The sequence below is a fragment of the Solanum pennellii genome, chromosome 7 (genome assembly GCF_001406875.1).
Source record: "Solanum pennellii chromosome 7, SPENNV200".
Lineage (NCBI taxonomy): Eukaryota > Viridiplantae > Streptophyta > Magnoliopsida > Solanales > Solanaceae > Solanum > Solanum pennellii.
Genome location: NC_028643.1, coordinates 2,759,862 through 2,782,604, shown reverse-complemented (window position 1 = coordinate 2,782,604; position 22,743 = coordinate 2,759,862). Strand labels below are relative to the sequence as shown.

Sequence of the window (22,743 nt, the reverse complement as noted above, 5' to 3'; positions counted from 1 at the left end):
CTTAGTATGTAAAACTACATTATATATAAGATTTATTTTTACTTTATACTACATACTTAAATTTTTTCTTTTTAGCAACCCAAATATTTGGTTTAATTTTGTATTTCATATTCGATATTTGTATTAAAATTATAATATTTTAAATTCGTACGACTTAAAGTCCTATTCGAAAAAACTTTCATAGTTTAAACCCGAGACTTTTTCTTTTTGTTTTTTTAGAAGAGTCACCCATGGACTGCACCATATATTAAATCCCTAATTACCGAAGTCCAAAAATAGACGAAAACTCGATGTATTATGCAAAAGTTTTTTCAGTTTTTCGTTTTGCTCTGTGTCGGTCTCTTCTCTTTCACTCTCACTGCTTCTTGCTGCTACTGCTACACTATCTCCGTTCATGGCTTCCCTCAGTAAGTTTTTGTTTTTAAATTTTTGTTAGCTTTTTTAAAAGCAAAAACTTAATGAGGGTTTTTGTTAATGTAGAAATCTAGAGTATTAATCAAAGTAAAGATTAAGAAACAGAGTCTAAACAGTGGTCATTAGTGTAAAATTTAGATGAACATTGTCACAAGATCATCATATTAGTAGTTTATAAAATTGAAAAATATCATAATCAATGAATTATGGGGTATTTGGATTAGCTTTAGGTGGTTATTGACTTTTTAAGCATTTTTTGTTATTTTTTTTAGTTTTGGAGTTGTTTGGAAAAGTTAAAAAGTGTTTTTTTAAGCATGGGCTTTTAGGCTAAAAAAGTTTAAAATCCCAACTCTTTTTTTAAATGACAAGACAAACTGTAAGCAATATCTCGCAAACCCTATAGGAGAGGTAACCTGCGGTAACCCGGTGTGAGGAGTTTGACCCAAAAGGCAAACCTAGAGATTTCAAACTTGAGACCTTTGATATGAAAGTTCTAAACCCAAACCAATGGGTCAAACCCAAAGGGTTTGAGGTATGCCTGCTTTTAACTTTTGACTTATAAGTTACTTTTTTATAAGCTCATCCAAATGGGCACTACGTTTTTAGATATTCCCTCCATTTTTCAATTTCAAATGGAGGGACATGTTTTGACTTGACATATAGTTTAACTTGTGGTCTAAAATTAAAGATTTGTTAAATGTACCAAAATGCCCTTTGATCTTTTGGTGTTAAACATCTCACGTGGAAAGTTGAAACTAACAAGTTGCTAAAAAGGGAAAAAAATCATTCTTTTTTAAAATGGACTAAAAAAGAAAAGTAGGTTGAATAAATTCAAAATGGAGGGAGTATTAGATATCAGTGACATAGAAATTAAGTTTTAATAAGTACAGTTCAGTTGTAAAAATTATGCTGCTTCTATAAATTCTGAATGGCCCAAAACATGCTTTCCTCTGTAGGTATGGATTTGTTTGATTGCTTGAGTTTTGTCCCTTTGATTCTAGGTTGCTCGTTGGTTTTCTGTAGTACTATCGTTTTTGTTCGAGAATCGTGTAGCTTTCTTTAATGCCATCTCTTTGTTCATTTTATTTTTGGGTATGCCATTTGGATTGTGAAGCTTAAGTGCAAACAATTTAGATATCTAGATTCATTGTTTCGGGGACAGTGGGGTGATAAATGAAGATGTAACACACGTACTTAAAATAGGATGATCTTAATGGAGGAGCGTTATGGAAGTGCAACACATAATTATATGATAGTTCCTTATTGTACTTTGTAGACCTTCTTGGTACTTATTAATGTAATTTGCCTCCTTTTTTTTTATAACTAAAACATATAATTATATGATACAATTATGCTTAACAAAGCGCAAGACAAGTTTTATCTGACGACGGTATGACTAACAATATACTATGAAAGTGAATGTTGGAACAATAGAATATTTTCATAGGATAAATATTGTAGAAATGTGGATCCTAAGATGCATGTTTCTCTGACAAGATTATACAATATTAGAATGCTGATCTCCAATAGAGGGTGCAACTTGCAAGTAAAAATACGGAGTATAAACTCAGAGAAGATGGCCTAAAATGGTTTCTCCATGTCTTGTATAAACCGCCAAATACATTTGTTAGTAGGTATATATGAGTGAAGGCGCTAAAAGTGGATGGAGTAGACCTAAATACACATCAACTGAAAGTTGGTCCAGACAACCCTTTATTTCTCAAAAACCAATACCAGTTTAGCTAAGAAAAGAACACCACAGAAGCAAATGATCCATTTACGCTATACCAACTAATCAAGGTTAAAGTTTAGTTGTCTTTCACCTATACTAGTTCCAGTATTTTCAAGGAGTAAATTTAGTCTGGATAGAGACTTTGTATGTCTGTGAAATGATAATTGTGATATTTGTAACATCTAGTTTCTTTAGAGGACCCTATTTGTCTTTTCCGAATGATAACAATAGTAATTAGTTTGGTTTGGGTTTGAGATATAGTTAATTGATATTGAGATTCCTTGGGAGGTGATCTAAGGTTTTTAGTTTCTGTTGGACCATAAACTTAAAATGACTACTTACATTGCTGAGTGTTAGGTAACATTGGAATGTCAATAGACAACTGTGTTTGTTTGGAACCAAAGAAGAAATATGTAGGATGTGTTTTGGTTTCATCCAGAAGAATCAAATATGTAAAGATACTGAATGGGTCATCTAGATATCTGGTTGGACAGCTATTGGTAAACATAGTTGGGGTGTTAACGGATGTCATCATGCACAATTATCAGATAGTGAGAGGAGTTGGATATGATTTGGTTGAGATTCAAGCTGCTCTTCTGGTGCAGAATGAAGTCTGTTTTATTTAGTTTAGGCTTAATGCATACTTTATCCCTCCAACTTGCTGGAACTTTTTTTTATGCCTTTGTTTGTTTACACGCTCTAGTTTGTCATGTCCGTAACTAAGATCTCCCTAGATGACTTACGACCACTTCAAGTTGGGGAGTCCATAACACACCAATGGGAGCATGACACACGTGTCACATTAAATTAAAAGAAAATACCCCCTCATCTCCTCTTGAGCTTCATTAGTGACAGTTTAAAGGCAAAATAATTTTCATCTTGCAGATTTCCTCTATACAGACCACCTCTTTCTTTGTGTTAAACTGGAATACTACTGTACTTCATTACTGTAAAATATCCCCTATGAAAAACTTGGAAAAGAAACGTGAAGAAATTAACTGAAGTAAAAAAAGACTGCTTTTGGTGTAAAGAGAACTTTGCAAAGGAAGCTGAAATTCTGTTAGAATTCTTAAAATCCTTTAAGAAGAACAATGTCACACATTTGTTTTTTGAAATTGTAAATATGCTCCAGCATAGCCTTTGTGCTGATGATTAATGGATTGTTGTTTTCTTTTTTTCCTTTCTCAAAATAATATAAATAAAAGAATAATATACTGTTACTCAACAAAAACCAAAAGACTTTTTTATTGCAATAATTTATCCCTTTGGCAAAGCTAGTTCAATCCTATTCTGTGGTCGGATGGCTTAGTCAAGACTAAGTTGTATTTAGTCAATGGGTTGGACTACGTTATATATTTTTGCGAGGCAAGTTGTTTACCTTATTTTTATTTTTATCTTGTATATCAATGGTGTGTCCAACTTGTTTTTGCTTCGACTAATCCCCTGGGTAGCCGGACCAGTCCACAAGTAAAGCTTGCCAAGTTAATCCCACACAGCAGGGGTGGAGTAAATGGTGCAACACTGAGTGTTGTAGTTGGAATTCTGACCTGGATCTGCAGGTTGTACGGCATGTTTCAAGCACTAGGTCATCCCCATGGGACAGTTATAGCATACCTACTGATTGTTATGGACAAAGGGGAATGTATTTTTTTTCGGGGTGGGGGTGGGTTGGGTGGGGGGTGAATAATCACTCAGATAAAGCTTCTAACATGTACCCTTCATTTCTGTTGTCAGCTGTAGTTTAAGTTCTCTCCTTAGTTCTTTTATACTATTTCTAGCTTTCTGAAGTGCTTGTAGATGACTTTTCTTTGTTTTCCTCTGATTGTTCTCTTATCTTATTGATCTTATTTTGCTAGTGAGCAGGATTGAGTTATAACTGTGCGAGCAGTTGTTGGTCATAAACGTTTTGTTTTATTACGACTTAAGGAAGCTTGGATGGAAAAAAAAATACTCCCATCTTCATCTGGAGGCTACGACATTGCTTCATGTGGGACGCATTTGGGTCAAAGGATATCGAGGCCAGTTGATTTGCCTGAATTTTCCTGGACTCCAGAATCAAGTCTAAAAGGGAATGGTCCACTCTTATTCACCACAGAAGAAAACACCCGTGAGTCAACTGTAAATCAATCAAAGTCTGCCTCAATGGTTGCTCATGGAGATAGTTTCCAGCATCAATTTAATCATCAGAACAGTGTCGAAGGATACACTAGTAATTCGAAGGCCCAAGAAAATGAAGTTAAAAGTATGAACCATTACTCTTCATGCATGCAGTTGCAATCTACACAGCACCAGCATCCACTCTGGAAATATGATTTTCCAATTGGGGAGGCACCTGATTCGCTAAATTGGGTATCACAGACAAATAACATGCTTGCACAAGCTGACACTGGTAGATCCTCTTCAAAATCCGATAATTCGTATACTGGAAAATCTCAGCTTCATCCTCATCTGGGATATTTGATTTCTGGGAACCCTGATGTCACCTCTAGGATGTCATTCGAAATGCATAATGTTTCCACTGGAGGTGTGAGAGAGTTTGGAGCAGTTGAGCAGATTTCTTCTCAGCACCATTCCTCATATGCTTCTTCTCATGGAAGAGGCTGCCCTGAAGAAGCCAATAGATTTGGAAATTCTTGTGTTTCGGATCAAAGTCTTAAGTGTTCAAACAGATCTGGACTGCCTTGTTGGTGGGATAGAGATATTCTCTTAAGGGGCTCGGCTTCTACTGACCAAAAGGCTGGTGGAAAGTCATTGCAGACCAAGGCTCAGAATTCCATTGGTTCTTTTGATAATCTTGTAGACACACTTGAAAGTAGAGGAACAAGTCACATGGAAGGTGATATGAAAGAGGACGTGAAATCAATAGATAAGTCAATCCATAGATCTCACAGATTGAATGAGAAGAGTAGGTTACCGTCTAATAAGATGTCTCCTGCGGCTGAAAAGCTATGGGAAGGATCTCTTCAGCTGAGTTCATCTATTACCGCTTCTGTGGTGGCTTTCTTCAGAAGGTCTTTCCATTTACTTTTCATTTTGGTTTTCAACTTTTGCTTATAACTTCTTAAATCTGCAAGTTACCTTAGAAGTAATACTAAGTTTTTACTTTATATTATTGAGGGGTTGTCTGCTGTATTTTAATCTTGGCGTTGCTATGGCACATTATGTGTTAAAAGATTCCCCATTGTCTCGGTTAAATCATGTCTGAAATGCTGCTCCTTTGCATGTTGATCTTATTGTTTTCTATGTTCTGCGGTAGTACTACTAAATTGCTTTGTGACTGTATTTAGTTTTGATGAATTTCAAACCCAAAAGCCATAGTGGAATGATATCTTAAATTAAGAAAATTAAGCAAACAAAGAAAAGAAGGAAAAAATGGATTAAAAAGCGAGTGGAGAAGATGTTTGTCCAAAAAAGAATTGATAGGAGATTGGGACTAATTTGTTGTTTAGAGTTTTTGGAGAAACCAAAGAATGCTTGGATGTTGACAGTTAACCTTGCTCTTCCTAAGCCCAAGTGGATTCTGGCCAACTACTTAACTTTTGCTGCTATATACTTGACCTACCCAAGCATAATTTAGTTAGCTGATTCCAAAATGATTTTGCATGGAGGGGAATCTGCTGGAATTTTGATATTGAAGTCGGAGTTAAGAACTTGCAGCAATTAATTAGTGGTGCATAAGCAAAAAGGAAGCTTAACATCTGGACAGATTGTGGAAGGTAAAGAGAACTATAAGAAAAGAGCCAGAAGATATGGATTTTTGAGGACGTTGAATACATGCTGAGACGAGGAAGGGATCTGTAACTATATGGCGAGATTGCGAGAGATTTAGCATCGGGTAAAACAAATAAAGATAGAGAGAGCATGAATAGGAAAAGAGAATGATTATGTTGAAGAAAATCCATCGTTCTTAATAGCAGCAGGAATTACTGTAGTAGAAGAAATCAGATATGAGAAAAGAATTAACAAGGAGTGGTAAAAAGAGATCACGATAGGTGAGTTAGTGGAGGAATTGGGGGGGGGGGTTGAACAAAGTTTTTTTTTTTTTTTTTTTGAAACGGGTAACATTTGTATTTCAAATAGTACTTAGGTAGTACTGAAAAACCATATTTACAAAAGCAGAAAGGAAGTATAATCTATCCAAAAAACTGAACCAAATCTAAATGGATCCTAAAGCATCTATGATTTGACTCAGTTTCATTGGAGTAGACATTTGTACTCCAAAAGCAGAACAACAAAATACACTTAAGCTTAACTTCCTGCAGGTTGTTGTTCCTATTCTCAAAACGTCTCTCGTTTCTCTCCCTCCATATAGTCCATCAAATACTAGCAGGGATCATCCTCCATGTTTCTCTGTTTGCAGCCCCAACTCCAGCCATCTCCCAACTGAATAGAGTATCATCATTCTTGCTAGGCATACACCAAGATATGCCTGTGAGATTAAGGAAAATCTGCCACAAATCTGGGGTTGAACAAAGTTCTGCAACCCCCTATCCCATAAATGATCTATGCCATCCTCTGTTCCACAAAAAAGTAGTTTTTTTTTTAAAACTGAAAACAGTAGTAAATCTCAAGGTCATAAATACTAAAATTTAGTTTGCAATTAATTTGGGCCTGGTACACCAATAAAAGTTTATGTTTGTCACCGAGGTGTCATCAGAAAGAAGCACGATCATACACAACTCAAATATTAGAAAGTGGTCAGGGAAGATGCACGGTGCTACTCAAATTAGATTTGATAAAATAGTCCCGAAAAGATGCATGATACACGCCAATCAGATACGAGAAAGTAGTCATCAAAAAGATGCGGGGTGGTATACAAATTAGATATGAGAAAGTAGTCACTGAAAAGATGCACGGTGCTACGCAGGTTGCTATAGAAATCAGATATTGGAAAATATCACTTGAAAATTTTTAATGACAGACCATAGTTTTGACAAAAATTAAGCTCATGAGAAGAGGATTGTCCAAGTCCGTATAGGCAGAATGCATGAGATGTATGTGCATTTTCCAATACCAAAGTGCATTGTGCTTTTAAGGTTTAACAACCAATACCTCCTCCAACTTCGAGGTTGCATAAAAAATCATCTTATTTGATTCAACAATGGGTTGGACTTGTGATAGTTCCAAAAAAGCACCTCCTCATCTCGTCAAGTTATCAGCGTCGATGGGATTATGAATATAAGTTTGGCACTCTTACAAAGTGTGCTCGAAGAATAGAGAGATGATCAAATTCTCTTTGCATCTTCATGGTTGAGGTGGTTCTGTCTATGTAGGGTTCTAGTTGGATCCTCTTTCCCAATTGCCCTTTGCTTAGTTTTTGTCAAAACTATGGTCTTTCATTAAAATTCTTCCGGTTCAACCTGTACTACTATAACAACTTGTGACACGTCATCGGTGTGAGAGAATATAGTGGGTCTTTTAGTAGAGCCAAGTTCTTTTTGGTAGAGCTCACCTTTGACTATAGCCCCTCTGAATTAGCTTATTTAGGTGCTTTTAAGTCAAGGTAGCTTTTAAATAGTGTTGGAGAGTTTGGATATAGAAGTTCTTATAAGCACATGTTTTTAAGCCAAAAGGCAGAAGTTTAGAGGTTTTTTAAATTTTGGTTTATATGTTAAAAGTCAATTCAAAATATGCTTTTAATCGTTATAATTTTTATGCAAATTAACATTATAATTGGTCTGCTTATATGGATATGGCAAATCCTGTCACGCCTCAAGGCTACTCCCTTGACGTAAACACGGGACTTAGGATCACAACTGACCCCAAGGGTTAGTCTGACATAACATAAGTGCATGCTGACATTATCTAAGAAAACAAGAACTAATGCAGAAGCTAAAACAATATTTAAATGAATGTGGGGAATACCCAATACTAATACGAATATATATAAATATTATCTAAGAGTTCAGTGATACAGAACAATCACTCAAAACTAAAGCCGAGTCTAAAACCATGTCCGAAAAAGCCTCTAATTGACTAGAGTTGCTTGGACATGAGCTAACCCTATCAAAACTAAATCTGAAATAAAAGATTGAAATGGAAAACATGTCTATTGTCCTCAAAGTATGAGGACTCACCACTGAAGCTGCTGAATATAGATCGGCAGCTGATTTACGCGTGATCTGAATGCTGAGGACCTGAACCCACATTATTGAAGGATGTAGCGTAGAGTATGCGTCAACACTTGGAATGTACTGAGCATGCAGGACATAGAATATAACTGGACATATATGTAAGCTGTAAAAAGCACGACTGAGCAATGACATAATCTGAACATAATGTAAATACCGAACTAAATGTAATGACCAAGCACTCCTTATAAACATGACATGATGGGACTAAATATTGAAATATAATTGAAAACCTGGTCAAATGCACTAGAATCTGACTGTGGGAGCTACTATTAATCGACATAAAATCATGTGAGCTAAACGTGGAGTCCGATGTATACGCCCTATTGAGAGGGCATGACTGACGTGATTTCTAAATCTGGTGCCCACAGAGGGACTTATAAACCTACATGGGTACGTAGTTCTGGGACTATGAGGGTACGTTGGACCCTAGTCCAACTTGGTGCTAAGCCTACTCCCAACTGGAAATGTGTATGACACAACATAATTGAAATACTAGATAGCTTAATATTCTGACATGCAAATCTAAGAATGCAACATTTATGAACTGACAATTAAACATTCGAAACTAAAGCATATATATATATATATATATGTTTAACTGACCTATCAAGTGTAATTCATTAACTAAGAGAATCTACACAACTAGGGTTCTGAGTTTCATGCAAGTAACTAAAAAATGATTCCACAAAACATGATAATCTGATTACAAATACTATAACAGCTAAATCGCAACCAATATCTAAGGTTTTAAAAACCTTAGGTCTAAGCAAGATATAGAGAATTAAGAATCTGACTTAATTTTAGGGACCTAATGGATGAAGATAACCCACTAGTGAAATCCCACATATGTGGTGAGGAAATCTACAAAGAATTCCTTCTATTTCGGGGCTAGAATGGAAGAAAACCTGTTGCGTGTTCTTGAGGGGTTTGTTCGACTCTTTCTACTATTTTTCTAAGTTTGATGAATTTTTGGTGAATGAATCGCTTAGGGTTAGTTTTGATCAAGCTTCTAAGCTTAAGCTGACCAAAATGACGTAGTTTAGGGGTTAAACGACGTAGTTTAGGTGTCCAACGCATAGGGCAAAAGACAAACATGACCCTAACTTAAAAGCTGACGGGGCCATCGACAGACCTGACCGACGGTCCGTCCAGCTAAGGCATTGTTTGACTTCAGAGAGTTGGTGTTGAGGGTCACGATTCACGGACTGTGGTCTAACCTACGGTCCGTAGGTCCGGCCGTGGATCGTGCCTTTACTGAACTTTCTGGGTGGAGTTGAGGTGACTAACCATGGACCCCACCTACGGTCCGTGGCTCAACCTTACAGTCTGTAGGTGGCCTCTGTCTGTGGCACTTGCAACTTCTGATATGTTGTCCTTTCTCGAATCCGTGGTGTTACAAATCCTCTCCTCTTGAGCTAACTTGTAGAGTTGAGTTAAACCCAATCCAAGTGTCATATCTTTACATGGTATCTACTCCGTCATCCCTGTATGTGCTTCTAATCCACATTCCAGCTGGGCCTGGGCGTGAAAAAGGGGGGGGTTAGAGTGGGTTAAAGTCTCACATTGTTTGGGGAATGGATTGATGGTTTGCTTATATGGACTTGGGCAATCCTCCCTCATGAGCTAATTGGGGTTAAGTTAGGTCTAGATACCATATCTTTACAGTTTGGGGGAATGCTCTAGAACCTTAGAACTTGTTGCTATTTTTTTTAAAAATGTTTTGTAGAACATTCCTATAATTCTAAAAAATGGTAGCCTGTTACCTGCATGTGGTGTATGTACTGGCCAGTAACCAGGCAATCTTCCCTTTGATCATTTTTGTGATAAGTGTTAGCTGAAGAGTCCTCCTTTTTTTATGATGTACACGGATAGAAGATAACTAAGCTTTTGATGACCTAGTTAAGACATTAAGAACTGAACATTACCAGTTTTTTTTAAGAAGGACATTAAGAACATGTATCAGCGCCTCAACTATTGGAGAATTTGATTTAGGTCTTCATTAAGTTGTCGAAACACAATTATTAGTAAGGTTATCACTCACCATACATGTGTAGCTTGAACACTTGGTCCACGAGCAATCAAAACACATCCTTCAATCAATCTATAACCACACAGTATCTCTCTAGTGTCAATTTTCTGAGAGTAGCATCACCATATCCCCATTTGATGCTTATTTTGATCTGAAATATGTGAATATAAAGAACACCATGTTTCATTTCATACATTCAAAACACAGCTTTATTTTTATTTTTGTTGGGTTTCCTGGGAAATTATTTTCCATGCCTCTTACAATTGAAAGATATCTGGATCTTTTGTGTTTGATAGTTGTCCATTCAGGCATAATTCATAAAATCATACAAATCTCAATGCTTAAATGGGGAACTATCTTAAGGTATATCACATATTCCAGTTCATGTTGAGTGCAGTTAAGAGAAGGAAAAAAATAAATTGTGTCAGTGGGATGTATAGTAAGAGCTTGTGTGGTCTTTTATATTGGAGAGATGCCTAGAATTCCTGCGTGACACCTTTCATGATATGTCAAGCACACTGAGCTTACTTCTAAATTGTCCACCAGAACAGATTTGGGAATTTTTACATCTCTTCTACTCTAGGTAGTTTCATGTGCGTTCAGTTTAACTAGTTATGTTCTTGAATTGTGTCTATTTGTTTCAATGTAGTTAGCGTAGGTCTAAGTTCTAATAGATTTCCTTAGATATGTTTAGGCTTTACCGACTGTTCAGTAGGATGGCACTTTCAGTATGAAGTTTGGCAGGCATTTTATCTGTATTCAGGAAAGATTCTCATATTTCATGGTTACCTATTTAATAACTTTATTTTAGCTGCCTCTACTATTGAGCATATTCTATAGGGCTTTCCATTTTCCATGTTTTTGTTCACAATTTGACTTGGTCTTGCGCCGATCCTCTTAATATGTGATGTTGATGGATCTACGTCTGTTCACTTGATTTGTAGCATTACAGACATGCATGCATGGCAAGCTGCTTTCTGTGTCTTCTTTGATAACTATTGGTGTCCTCTATATTTTGTTGACCCTATGAATGATGAATTTTATGTAGCGGCGAGAAGTTGCTTGATGTCAAGTGGTCTGAATTTGTTGAAGCTAGAGGCAGAGTAAAATTTGTTGACTTCAAAAGCTACGTCAGAGATCTTCGTAGTTCAGGCAGTCGGACACTAACTGTAAGACTTGTTATCTTTGTTCTGTTACTTGAACTGGGCTTTTTAATATGGAGAGTTAACATGATTCATTTGTGGTAGATGCCCTAAAAAATTTCAGAAAAAGATGGAAGAAGAAAATATGCCTTTTTCTTTTGAGATTTCAGCTGAAAAGTAGAAAGATGAAATGGCTAATAGAAATTAGATGCATGAAACATTACTTTAAATATGTGATGCATTTCGCTAGTCTCTGATTACTCACTTCCTCCTCGGTCCTTGAAAATGAAAAAAAGAGAAGAAGAAGTCACCTGTTTATTGGCTGCCTAAACTTGGTGATCCAAAAATTGTATCTTATTTGTGACTGTCACTTTCCTCTGCAAATGTTTTAAGTTCTTCAGACTGATTAAATACTCCCTCCATCCAATCTAACAGTCCTTGTTGAGTTGGCATGCTTATCTGGAGAAGATGAATGTACTTGGATACTCTAGAAGTTTTCCGTCTTCTTGGCAAAGATGGTAGCTGCTGTCCGTTAGTTGTCTAACACGATACTCAAATAAGGATCTTGGTAGAAATTATGGATTTAGAATGATACAGCAGAATCATCGTTTAAGAACTCCCAAAAACAGTAGAACTGAACTGAGATATACAATCTTGATACGAAAATCTCAGGTTATCTTTTGTTTCCTGATAACGATATAAATGATCAGGTAACGTTGTACTGAACAACCAACACTCATCTCAATTTTACAAGGCTTATCTTGTTGCCTCTATGAGAACTTCAACTGAAGATGCTAAACAGCCTCTACATACATCTATGGAACTCAAAATCCATATCCTGTTTTTCGGGGTGTAGTTTCTTAATATTAGACTAGGCCTTTGGAGGTACAACCACCATTAGAAGAACAACACTTCATTTGAATGTTATCCAATTTTTGATTACAATAAGGATATATATCATACACGAGTACCCTTTATATTTAGGCTTTTTTGGGTATGGAAAAACTATTTCTTACGGTACATGTTTTAAGGAAAAACATTTTCTAGATGCCTCTTTAACTTGTAGAGGCAACTGATAAGAGTACTATTTATTACAGAGAGCTGTGGTGTAAATTATTTTAGACTTAGTCTACCAGAATTCTGCGCATTTTGCGAAACAAAAGAAGCATAAGATCCATATAGGCTAGACCAACTCGTCTAGTCTTAAGTAAGGTAACACACACATTAGGTTCAATATTTGCTTGAAGTCTTTTTAGTTTGTTTTGAGATCTATATGGCATTGTAGTTGTAGGGAAACATGTGACTGTTGGAGAACCTATAGTTTAGAGAGCTCTTAATCTGTCTTGAAAGATAAACTATAAAGTGTTGTAATCAAATGAGACCAAACAGAGCACAAAGGATATAGATGATTCATTTGTCGATCCCACTTGGTACTGAGGTTTGTTGTAGAAAAAGGTTAATTATCTTCTGTAAAATATTATTCTGAAAACCTTTTTCAATTTTTTATGCAACCAACATTAGAAAATGACTTTTGTTAATATCACCCAAGAAACTTTTTATAGCATACCTAATAGGGAATTGATCCAGTTCTATATATCCATGTGGGTTTCCTAGCCAAATATTGAAGTATCTACTATATAATTAGGTGTATATTCTGGAATTAGAAAAAGGGGATGAGAATGTTAATCATTCAGAGCTCTTTGACTTGATTAACAATGTTTTATATGTTAAATTTGGAAAGCATGCTTATTGGTTTACCGGTGATTCTGCTGATTTAAGAAATCCGTTGAAGCCTGTCAATGTTAGTGAGCAAGGCAACACCAGCTGGTATTATCTGCTTGTAAACAAGTGGTGAATCCTTATTGCTGAAAAGCTGGTATTTCTAATTTGCTTGCATTAGTATAAACTAGTATCCAGGCTAGGTTTTTCGCCAAAAAGTCTTGATAAAAATTAAATCTAGATAATTTGAGAAAATAAAACCGCTGATAAATCCAGAAGGATGTAATATCCCTATCTAAACTTTTGTCAACTATCAACAATCATATTATTGTTCTGAACCATTGTAACAATACTAAAATAAATGAAGCTAAAGTGAAGCAAGTTGACCTCTCTGAAACTTCTTATGTTAAGGTCGTCAACTTGATGACGTGACAACATAAATTACCTATATTTTGAGCTCATGTAATAAATTTTTATTAAAGACTGGTCTGCAATCACTTACAATTGAGTGTGGCATTCATGTGATGAAGATACGTGTTTATTGTCAGAGTAGATTTTTTTCTTGGCTTTTCAAGTTATTTTGGATATAGAAAAAGATGCTACTCTTAGGCGGCCAGAATTGTTGTCTGAAAGGGACAAAGGAGGAGTAGCAGTAGGAGCTTAGCTTTACTGGCGAATTGAACTATTACGAGATAAACAATGAGTTAAAGGAGAGGACTTAGACATTTCATTTTGAGTCTCAGGAAGTCTGCCAGTAACATGGAGTGTGTATTAAAACCATGTTTAAATTATTGAGATACTAATGCAGGTCCTTCCCTTCTGAATAAATCTATCTGAAAGAGGTTAGGAGTAAGTTCTTGTCAAATTTCTTCTCGACAAGTTGGACAACCATTAAGCCATTCAAATGCATAGCTAGACTCTGAATTCAAACAACATTGACCAGTCATTACACTATCACCAGTAACAGTATAAACAACACTGACCGACATTACTTCCAAAATGTAGCTCTGCTTCAATCAAATTAGCTATTTGCAACCAATGTGCCTTTAGTGGCATGTGCAAAATGCATCTTAAATTTCTTCACCTTCGAAAAACTACTAGTAACCAAAACTGTCCTACTTGAAGACATCACAATATACAGTGAGTTAAAGAGAGAAAGAATGCCACTATTTAACACTGTTCTTGAAGTTTCAACATATTGCAAATTTTTTTTAAAAAACACATATTCTTGAAGTTTTAAGTAGTAACCTTCTAAAATAGAAATGTAGAAGATGAAGAAAAGTGATGAACGGGGTTCATGAAGTGGGCTCCTATCCATGCATTCGAAGTGGACTTAAACCAACCAGAATATATTTTCTTATCAAAAAGAAGAGAAGTAGTAATTTCTTATTCTATCAAATGTGACCTTATGGGGATTTTAAAGTGGATACTTCATTTTAAATATGCTTGACTGCTTGGGCAATCAAAGTTACTAAATGAGAGTTTACTTATAATTGTTCAACTCACAAAACAATACTCCTCATTCTTTATTAGGTGATATTTTCTTGATAACCAGAAAGTTGAATTTACTACAGGGACAAAAATGCATGTAGCTAGAACATTAGTGTTTCTAATAGCAAGATAACCCTAAAAACACGTTTATAAAAAAATAACCCTAAAATAGTGTAACCATATCAGTTTTGAGATTGTCTGTTAAAGCTTTCTTAATAGATAATATGAACTACTATATGGTAGTTACCATCAGTCCATCACTACATGGATACTTAACTTAATTTGTGGACATTATCAATAGAATTAAATCCAAAAATAATAGATACATGAACATGAATGCATTTTCTAAACAAAATCAATCCAACAATTGAGAAGATTTTTGGCAAGGCGCAGCTGTGAATGAATTTGCACATGTGGAGCATGTTATGCTTCTTATGCAGTACAACGGGGAGTTGGATGATGTATATGAGGCCTGTTATTTCAGTGTTAATGGAGTTTTTGTTGGAGCAGATTGTAGTTTTTTCTGATTTTGTCATGCCCAAAACTCGTTCAAAAAGGATAAGTGGTTGCTGCGAATGTAATCCAGCTTTTAAATCCGGAGTCGAATGCCCTGGAGAACTAAGTTTAGCTATAATTATTCTATTTCTCTAAGAATATAAGTTTGAACAATTTGCGAGCATGAGGGTGTTGAGAAACAAGGTCAAAGAAGTCAATTGATTTTTACTCCCAGACACAGTTCCCAATGTTCTCTCTCCTACTTGTAGTAGAGAGGAGCCCATCTTTTTGGCATCCTCTACCGGAATCAACCTTTTTTTTTTAAAAAAAATAGCCAACAATAATCACCCAATGTGATTATTGATAAATCACCCACTAGTAGGATAGAAGAGAATCAAATCTATTTCAATGCTGGTTTCAAGTCTTTCGATGTCACCAGATGGGAAATTGAGAAAGCTAAATGGTATAAATGGGTAGAGAGAAGCAGAAAGATGATGCGCAGATTGTCTATGAGTAGAAAGGTGTTGGAATGGATTTATCTGTCTAATAGAAACATCCAAAGAAAAAAAAGGAGACAAGGAGGTGGAAACTAGCTGAGCAAGAGGAATGCATTTTTGCACGAGAAGAAATAATATACATGGGAGGTGAAATAAAATCTTTCTCTAGCAATCATATTCAACTTACACGAGGATATATATACATACAGAGACTAACCAAGAAACCAAGTTGATTACGGTACAGAGACAACATAGTCTAAACAAACTAGGATACCAGAAACCAAGACATAGTTGAACTCTTCTATGTTATCATCATCATTCCCCCTCAAGTTGAGCAGGGTGCTGAACCACTGTCAACTTGAACTTCAATTCATGAAATCGTGACTTCGACAATGGCTTAGTCAGCAGATCGGCTATCTGATCATGTGTGTTGACATAACGAACCACAAGAGTTTTAGCACAAACCTTGTCTCGAACAAAATGAAAATCAATCTCCATGTGTTTTGTACGAGAATGAAAAATGGGATTGGCAATCAAGTATGTAGCACTGAGATTATCACATAAAAGAATAGGAGTAGAAGAGGAGAAACAACCAATCTCACGAAGAAGGAACTCAACCCAAGTGAGTTCAGAAGTTGCAGCTGCCAGGGCCCTATACTCAGCCTCAGTACTCGATCTTGAGACAACACACTGCTTACGTGAAGACAATGAGATCAAGTGGTTGCCAAGATATATGGCAAAGCCAGTAGTAGACTTTCGATCATCCATATCGCCACCCCAATCAGAATCTGTGAAACCATGAAGTAGGGTGGTTGAGGTGGGTGATAAGAATAAACCATGAACAGATGTAGATTTGATGTATCGCAAAATCCGCTTCACTGCCACCCAATGACTGTCCATAGGACAATGCATAAATTGTCAAACTTTATTTACTACGTATGCTATGTCGGGACGAGTGAATGTCAAGTATTGTAGGGCACCAACTATACTACGATACAAAGTAGGATCACTGAAAGGAATTCCACCAGAAGAGGAAAGCTTTAAAGCTGGGGAAATGGGAGTAGTAACAGGATTGCACGAGTTCATCTGTGCTCGGCGAAGAAAATCAGTGACATACTTGTGTTGCGATAAGAATAATCCTTCCTTCGTCCAAGTTGCTGCAATACCCAAAAAATAGGATAAGGTGCACGGACGGCAAACTGAGATTGAAGTTGAGCAAGCAAAGCCTTGATATGTACAGGGTTATTGCCCATCACTAAAATATCATCCACATATATCAAGCAGAAAATTGTCACCTGGAGTGGACATATAAAATAGAGAAATATCAGCCTTAGAACCCATGAACCCAAGTGAAAGGAGAGCATCAGTGAGGCGCTTGTTCCACATCCGAGGTGCCTGTTTGAGACCATAAAGAGAGCGCTTAAGTAGGCAGACATGATCGGGACGAGAGGGGTCAATATAACCAGGTTGCTGAGACATATATACCACCTCATTTAAGTGTCCATGAAAAAAAGCATTGGAGTTGTCCAGCTGCGTTATATGCCAACCATTAGTCACTGCTAACGAGAGTAACAAACGAATAGCAGTTGGCTTAACAACTGGACTAAAGGTATCCACAAATCAACCCCAGGCAACGAGACGAGCCTTGTAACCTTTTGCAACGAGACGAGCCTTGTAACCTTCTAAGGAACCATCAACTTTCAATTTTGTTTTAAATATCCAGCGACAAACAATGATATTTTGCGACGGAGATGGAGGAACAAGCTGCCATGTGCCATTCTGTATTAAAGCGTTATACTCCTCAGCCATAGCACTACGCCAATGTTTAGTCTTAATAGCTTGAGTGTAACATGTAGGTTCCTCAAATGAAGGAGTAACAACAGACATGGAAAATGGTTGTTGAGCTTCAATGAACCTGTTTGAGACTGAGTAACCATTCGTCGAGCAGGTGTTGAGGGCAACTGAGATGGAATACAGTCAGAGGCAACAACCGGCAAGTCACATTTAGAGAGGTCAGTACACTGAAAAATCGCATTAACTGAAGAGTGAGTCGGTAAAGGTTGCAAAGTTCCAGATGTAATTGAAGGGGTTGTAGGTAGAGTTTCAATTTGACTGGAAGGTGAATGTGGCTGGGGGTACACAAAAATGGAGGTGGAGAAGGAACTGTTGGAGATGTAATTGGAAGTTGGAATATGAGAGGATTGTTGGTGGCATTGGTTGATGTTTCGAGCACCATAACATCCTGTGATGAAAAAGGAAACACACTTTCATAAAAAATGACATACCGAGATACAAAAAATTTGGAGAAAATAGGATCAAAACATTTATATCCTTTATGAATTTTACTATATCCCAAGAATGCACGAGGTTTTGAATGAGGTGATAATTTGTCCTTCGTATACGGACGCAACCAAGGAAAGCAAAGACAACCAAAGACGCGCAATAGAGAATAATCTGGTTCAATTAGAAATAATACCAAAAAAGGAGATCGATTTTGCAATCTAGGCGTAGGTTATTTTTTAATGGTGTAGACTGCAGTTTCAAAAGCATTAGTCCAAAAACGAGAGGGGACGTTAGCATGATGTAGTAATGCTCTACCAGTTTCCACGATATGCCTATGTTTACGTTCAGCACAACCATTTTGTTCGGGTGTATAAGGACAAGAAGAGTGTTGTGTAATGCCATTATCACGCAAGTAACTTGTCAAAGCTTGAAACTCACCACCCCAATCAGCTTGAAAAGATTTAATTGGACAACCAAAATATTTTTCAACCAAGGTACGAAATTGAATAAACACAGCAAGGACTTCAGAGTTAAAGTGAAGAAAATATATCCACGTATATTTACTAAAGTGATTGAAAAAGATCACATAATAACGATAACCATCATTAGAAACAACTGGGGCAGGACCCCAAACATCTGAACAAATTAAATCAAGAGGCCTGGAGGCCTGAAAACTAGACTCACTAATAGGGACCTTATGACTTTTGCTAACAGCACATATAGCACATAAACTAGAAGATTTACTAGACTTTAAAACAGTTGATGGTAATGCTTGACGAACGGTAGGATATGATGCATGAGCCAAACGAGCATGCCAAACACCGAGAGAAGTTGCAAAGCAAGCTGGAGATGATAACTTTGTAACTAGAAGTGAATATAGTCCTTACTCAACCCTTTGTGTAGTGGTGCCCTCGTTTCCAAGTTCCTAATCAAAAAAAATTTAGGAAAAAATTCAACAGAAACATTATTAGATTTGGTAAAAGAATTTATGGATACCAAGTTTTGAGTAGAAGTAGGAACATGAAGAATATCGTCCAAGTGTAAATTTTTTTGCAGAAGCCATAATAGAGCTTTTACCTATATGAGAAATTGGTAGTTTAGAGCCATTACCTAAAGTCACCTCCTCTGGACCTTGATATTCAGAGTGAATTCCAAGATTATTAAGGTTAGCTGTTAGATGATGCGTGGTGCCACTATCCATCAACCAATCTTGGGTAGGTGAGGGTTGGGTGTTTGCTAGGTTGGAGACGGGTCTGCCAAAAGATTGAGTTTCATTGAGTGTTCTAGGTGACGGACATACTCGTGCTATGTGACCTTTTCCTTCACAATTGTGACAAATAATGGGTGATGCATCAGTGACGGACGACTTCATATTAGAGGATGGAGGATTGTATGAATAACCATTATTTTGAGCCATCTGAGAGTAACCATGATTCAATGAGCGACCACGGCCTCTGTTACCTCTACCTCTACCCGACCACGATTGGTAGCAATTGAGCTATGGTTAAATTGTGCAGTTGGTGCTATGACATTAAGAGCCTCATCGCTTTTCAATTGTCGTTCTTCATTCAACAACAATCCATATAAAGTATCAAAAGAAATATCTTCTTGACGCGATTCAAGTGATCGTGTAAAAGGACGATAGGTTGGTCCCAAACCAACAACAATGAATTCTACCAAATCATCATCAGCAACGGGATGCTGCAATGCAGCCAATTTGTCTGCTATACCCTTTGCATGTTGCACATAGGTTTCGATACTTGAATTGTCTCTCCGCACTGTGTGTAACTGTATTTTCAACTCACGAATTTGTGGCTTGGAACCAGATGCATAGGCAGCCACAAGTTTGTTCCACGCTTTATGAGTCGTCTCTGCACCAACCAGTTGAGGTAAAATACCTTCTGAGACTGAGGCAACAATCCAACTTAACACAAGTTGATCTTGTCTTAGCCAAACATGGTACACGGGATTAGGCTGATCACCAGTCAGAACCTGATCTGGAATCACTGCGCTTCCATCGATATGATGACCAAGACCACACCCTCGAACCATCGGAGGAAATTGTGTCTTCCACAATAAAAAAATTGAGGAGGTGAGTTTAATTGGTAATTGGTGTGCGAGATTTGGTGACGGTAAAGGCATATTAGTGAATGAGGTTTGTGTAGTTGCAATCAAATCTGGTCCTAACGATTCAGAGGCTGTGGAGATATTATCGTCCATCGCCATTGGAGTTAGTTCTCTGTTTTTCTGTTTCTTTTTTGGTTGTTTTAACCTTTTAGGGCTTTGATACCATGAAATAAAATCTTTCTCTAGCAATCATATTCAACTTACACGAGGATATATATACATACAGAGACTAACCAAGAGTCCTAGTTGATTACGGTACAGAGACAACAAAGTCTAAACAAACTAGGATACCAGAAACCAAGACATAGTTGAACTCTTCTATGTTATCGTCATCAGGAGGTTCATAAGCATCATACTGTATATAGAGGGGGAAGGTCAGGCCTAATTATTCCTGAGTTGGCATTGAATGTGGGGTGGGTGGATGTTGCTTTGAAGATTGACAGGTTCATTAAATGCAAGACAGGAAAGGAGAAATACCCAGTACAAGGGTGGTTGCTGATTGCCCATATGCTAATGCTATATGAGATGGTAAATGGCAATCCAGGAACCTATGCAGTATAGAGGTCAAAAGCATTATTAGTAAGGTGGAAGTCCTAGATAAAATAAGTACCCAGGAGGGTGATCTGTTATCTAGATGCTTAGTTGGGTTTTGCAATGAGAAGCCCAAGGAGAGGACAACTTTAGCAGACATAAGAAGATGGTCATCAACTAATTGGAAGAAAGCCTTTGGAAAATCAACATTTGCGAACTGAATGATGAGAAGTTTCTGTTTGAGTTCCCAAACAGAAACATCGCAGAACAAACCAAGTCGTGTTTGAGGAAGATGAAGTCCTGGAGACAAGTTGTGTGCCTGGGACAAGGCCCCAGGCCCAGATGGCTTCCCAAGTTGATGGTCTTATTTCCAAACTTACTTTCCTTGTGCACCAATCTGGATGAAACAGTGGCTAAGGTATGGTCTACTCATGGATGGAATATTGGGTTCAGAAGGCATTTAAATGACTGGGAGATTGGTAGAGTGGCTGAGCTATTACATGTTCTGTAAGGGTTATTGGTAGAAAAAGATTCTATTGGGTGGAAACACTCTAGATATTAAAGCCTTTATGTTAACAAGCTATATAAAAAGGAGGTGAAAGAGCATGCAGTTTGTAAGCTTGGACCTTGGAAGCAGACTTGGAGGAACAAGGTTCCTACCAAGATAAAATGTTTCTCTTGGTTGGTTGGCAGAAGAGCATGCTCCTCACATGAGAAATTGAAAAGGAGAGGTTTCTATATTGCCTCTTGGTGCTTTCCTATAATGAGACTCAGGAAACCAACCACCACTTGTTCCTTCACTATAGAGTGACAACATAATTGTGGAACCCTCTTTTAGGACTAACACTTACCGAAGGGATTATGCTGGGGCATACAACAGATCTACTTAGTTGTTGGGTCAGCAGATGGGGGAAAATTTCTATGAAAAAATGGAGTATAATACCATCATGCATTTGGTGGTCTATTTGGAAAGAAAGAAATAACAGATGCTTTGAAAACAAAGCTAATTTAATAGAGATTCGAATGGAATTGCTTGACTACTATTTATATTTGGTGTAAAGAAGAAGGGATAGAAAAAGCTGCACAAATTTTGGATTTTATAGGTACTTTGTAATCTATTAGCCTTAATTTTTTTTCTCTTGTTGGAGTCCATTTTTCGGAGGTCTCCAACATATCCTTAATGTTGAGGAATACAACATGTTCTCAAAAACAATATTATTAGTCCACTCTAGTGGGCTCAAGCTACTTAAATTTCTGCTCAAATCATAGAGGTCTTGATGTCATATGGATAAAAGAAGAGAAGAAAATATAACTAATGAAAAAGTAGAAGAAAATATGATTCTCCTTGATAGAAGAAGAAAATAAAGCAAATTGCTGATAATCTATGAAGTAGTAGGTTGAGAAGATCTGCAGCAGAGAAGAAGAAATGAAGAAAAATGTTTGAGAAATGATGAATGGAAGAGCTTAGGGTTAAGAATTGATTTTTTTTTTTAAAAAAAACAATACAAAATTAATGGGTCAGGTCATATAGTCGTTACATGTATCATGTGGATGAAATTTATGAGAAAATGAAGTTGTCACGTGCCTAGAAGCCATTGTATGCGAACACTTGGTCTAGTCAGTAACGACGTGTTTTGATAAACATTTGCTGATAGTTTAGGTAGGAAACTTGATCACCTAATAATTTAAGTATGAAACTCGAATAAATTAGGATACTTTAAGTGTGTTTTTGACTTTTCACTATGAAATAAACTTTTTGACTAAACTACCCTTAATTAACTATTATCTAATTAATTTTCTTGATTACATAAAAACTCACTTATCTAAATAGGGGTAAGTTCTGAAGGAAATAATTTACTCCTTTTTGATTATACAAGTGAACACTTTGAACCAAAATGAAAATGCTGATTGGACATATTGAAGCGAGTATGAGGCTAGTAAAATCAATCCTTTCATATGAGGAATTCTAATAGATCCCCAGTAGCTCACAAATGAGGAATTCTTCTGCTGATGAAAAATACTCACGGATGAGGAATTTTCCGCCGGCGGAAAAAGTTCGACGAGCTTCCCTTCATTCATTACTAAGCCAAGGTTCCAAGTCTCCGAGTCAGTTTTTTCTACCCTAACTTCCTTGGAATTGAAATGTAAT

General features: G+C 36.8%; 1 protein-coding gene across 4 annotated transcripts in view; it reads left to right on the top strand.

Annotated features, from left to right (window-relative positions):
• Window positions 1-239: 239 nt before the first annotated feature.
• The window catches only part of LOC107026466, a 28,098-nt gene continuing 5,594 nt past the window's right edge, over window positions 240-22,743 (top strand). For 2 of the 4 annotated variants that reach the window (XM_027918454.1, XM_027918453.1), the window contains exons 1-3: window positions 240-407; window positions 4,003-5,157; window positions 11,358-11,478. In XM_027918454.1, the coding sequence (XP_027774255.1) occupies window positions 4,082-5,157; window positions 11,358-11,478 (1,197 nt within the window). In that variant the 5' untranslated portion in view covers window positions 240-407; window positions 4,003-4,081. The remainder of the gene's footprint in view (window positions 408-4,002; window positions 5,158-11,357; window positions 11,479-22,743) is intronic. The other 2 variants (XM_015227437.2, XM_015227439.2) reach the window with 1 other exon arrangement.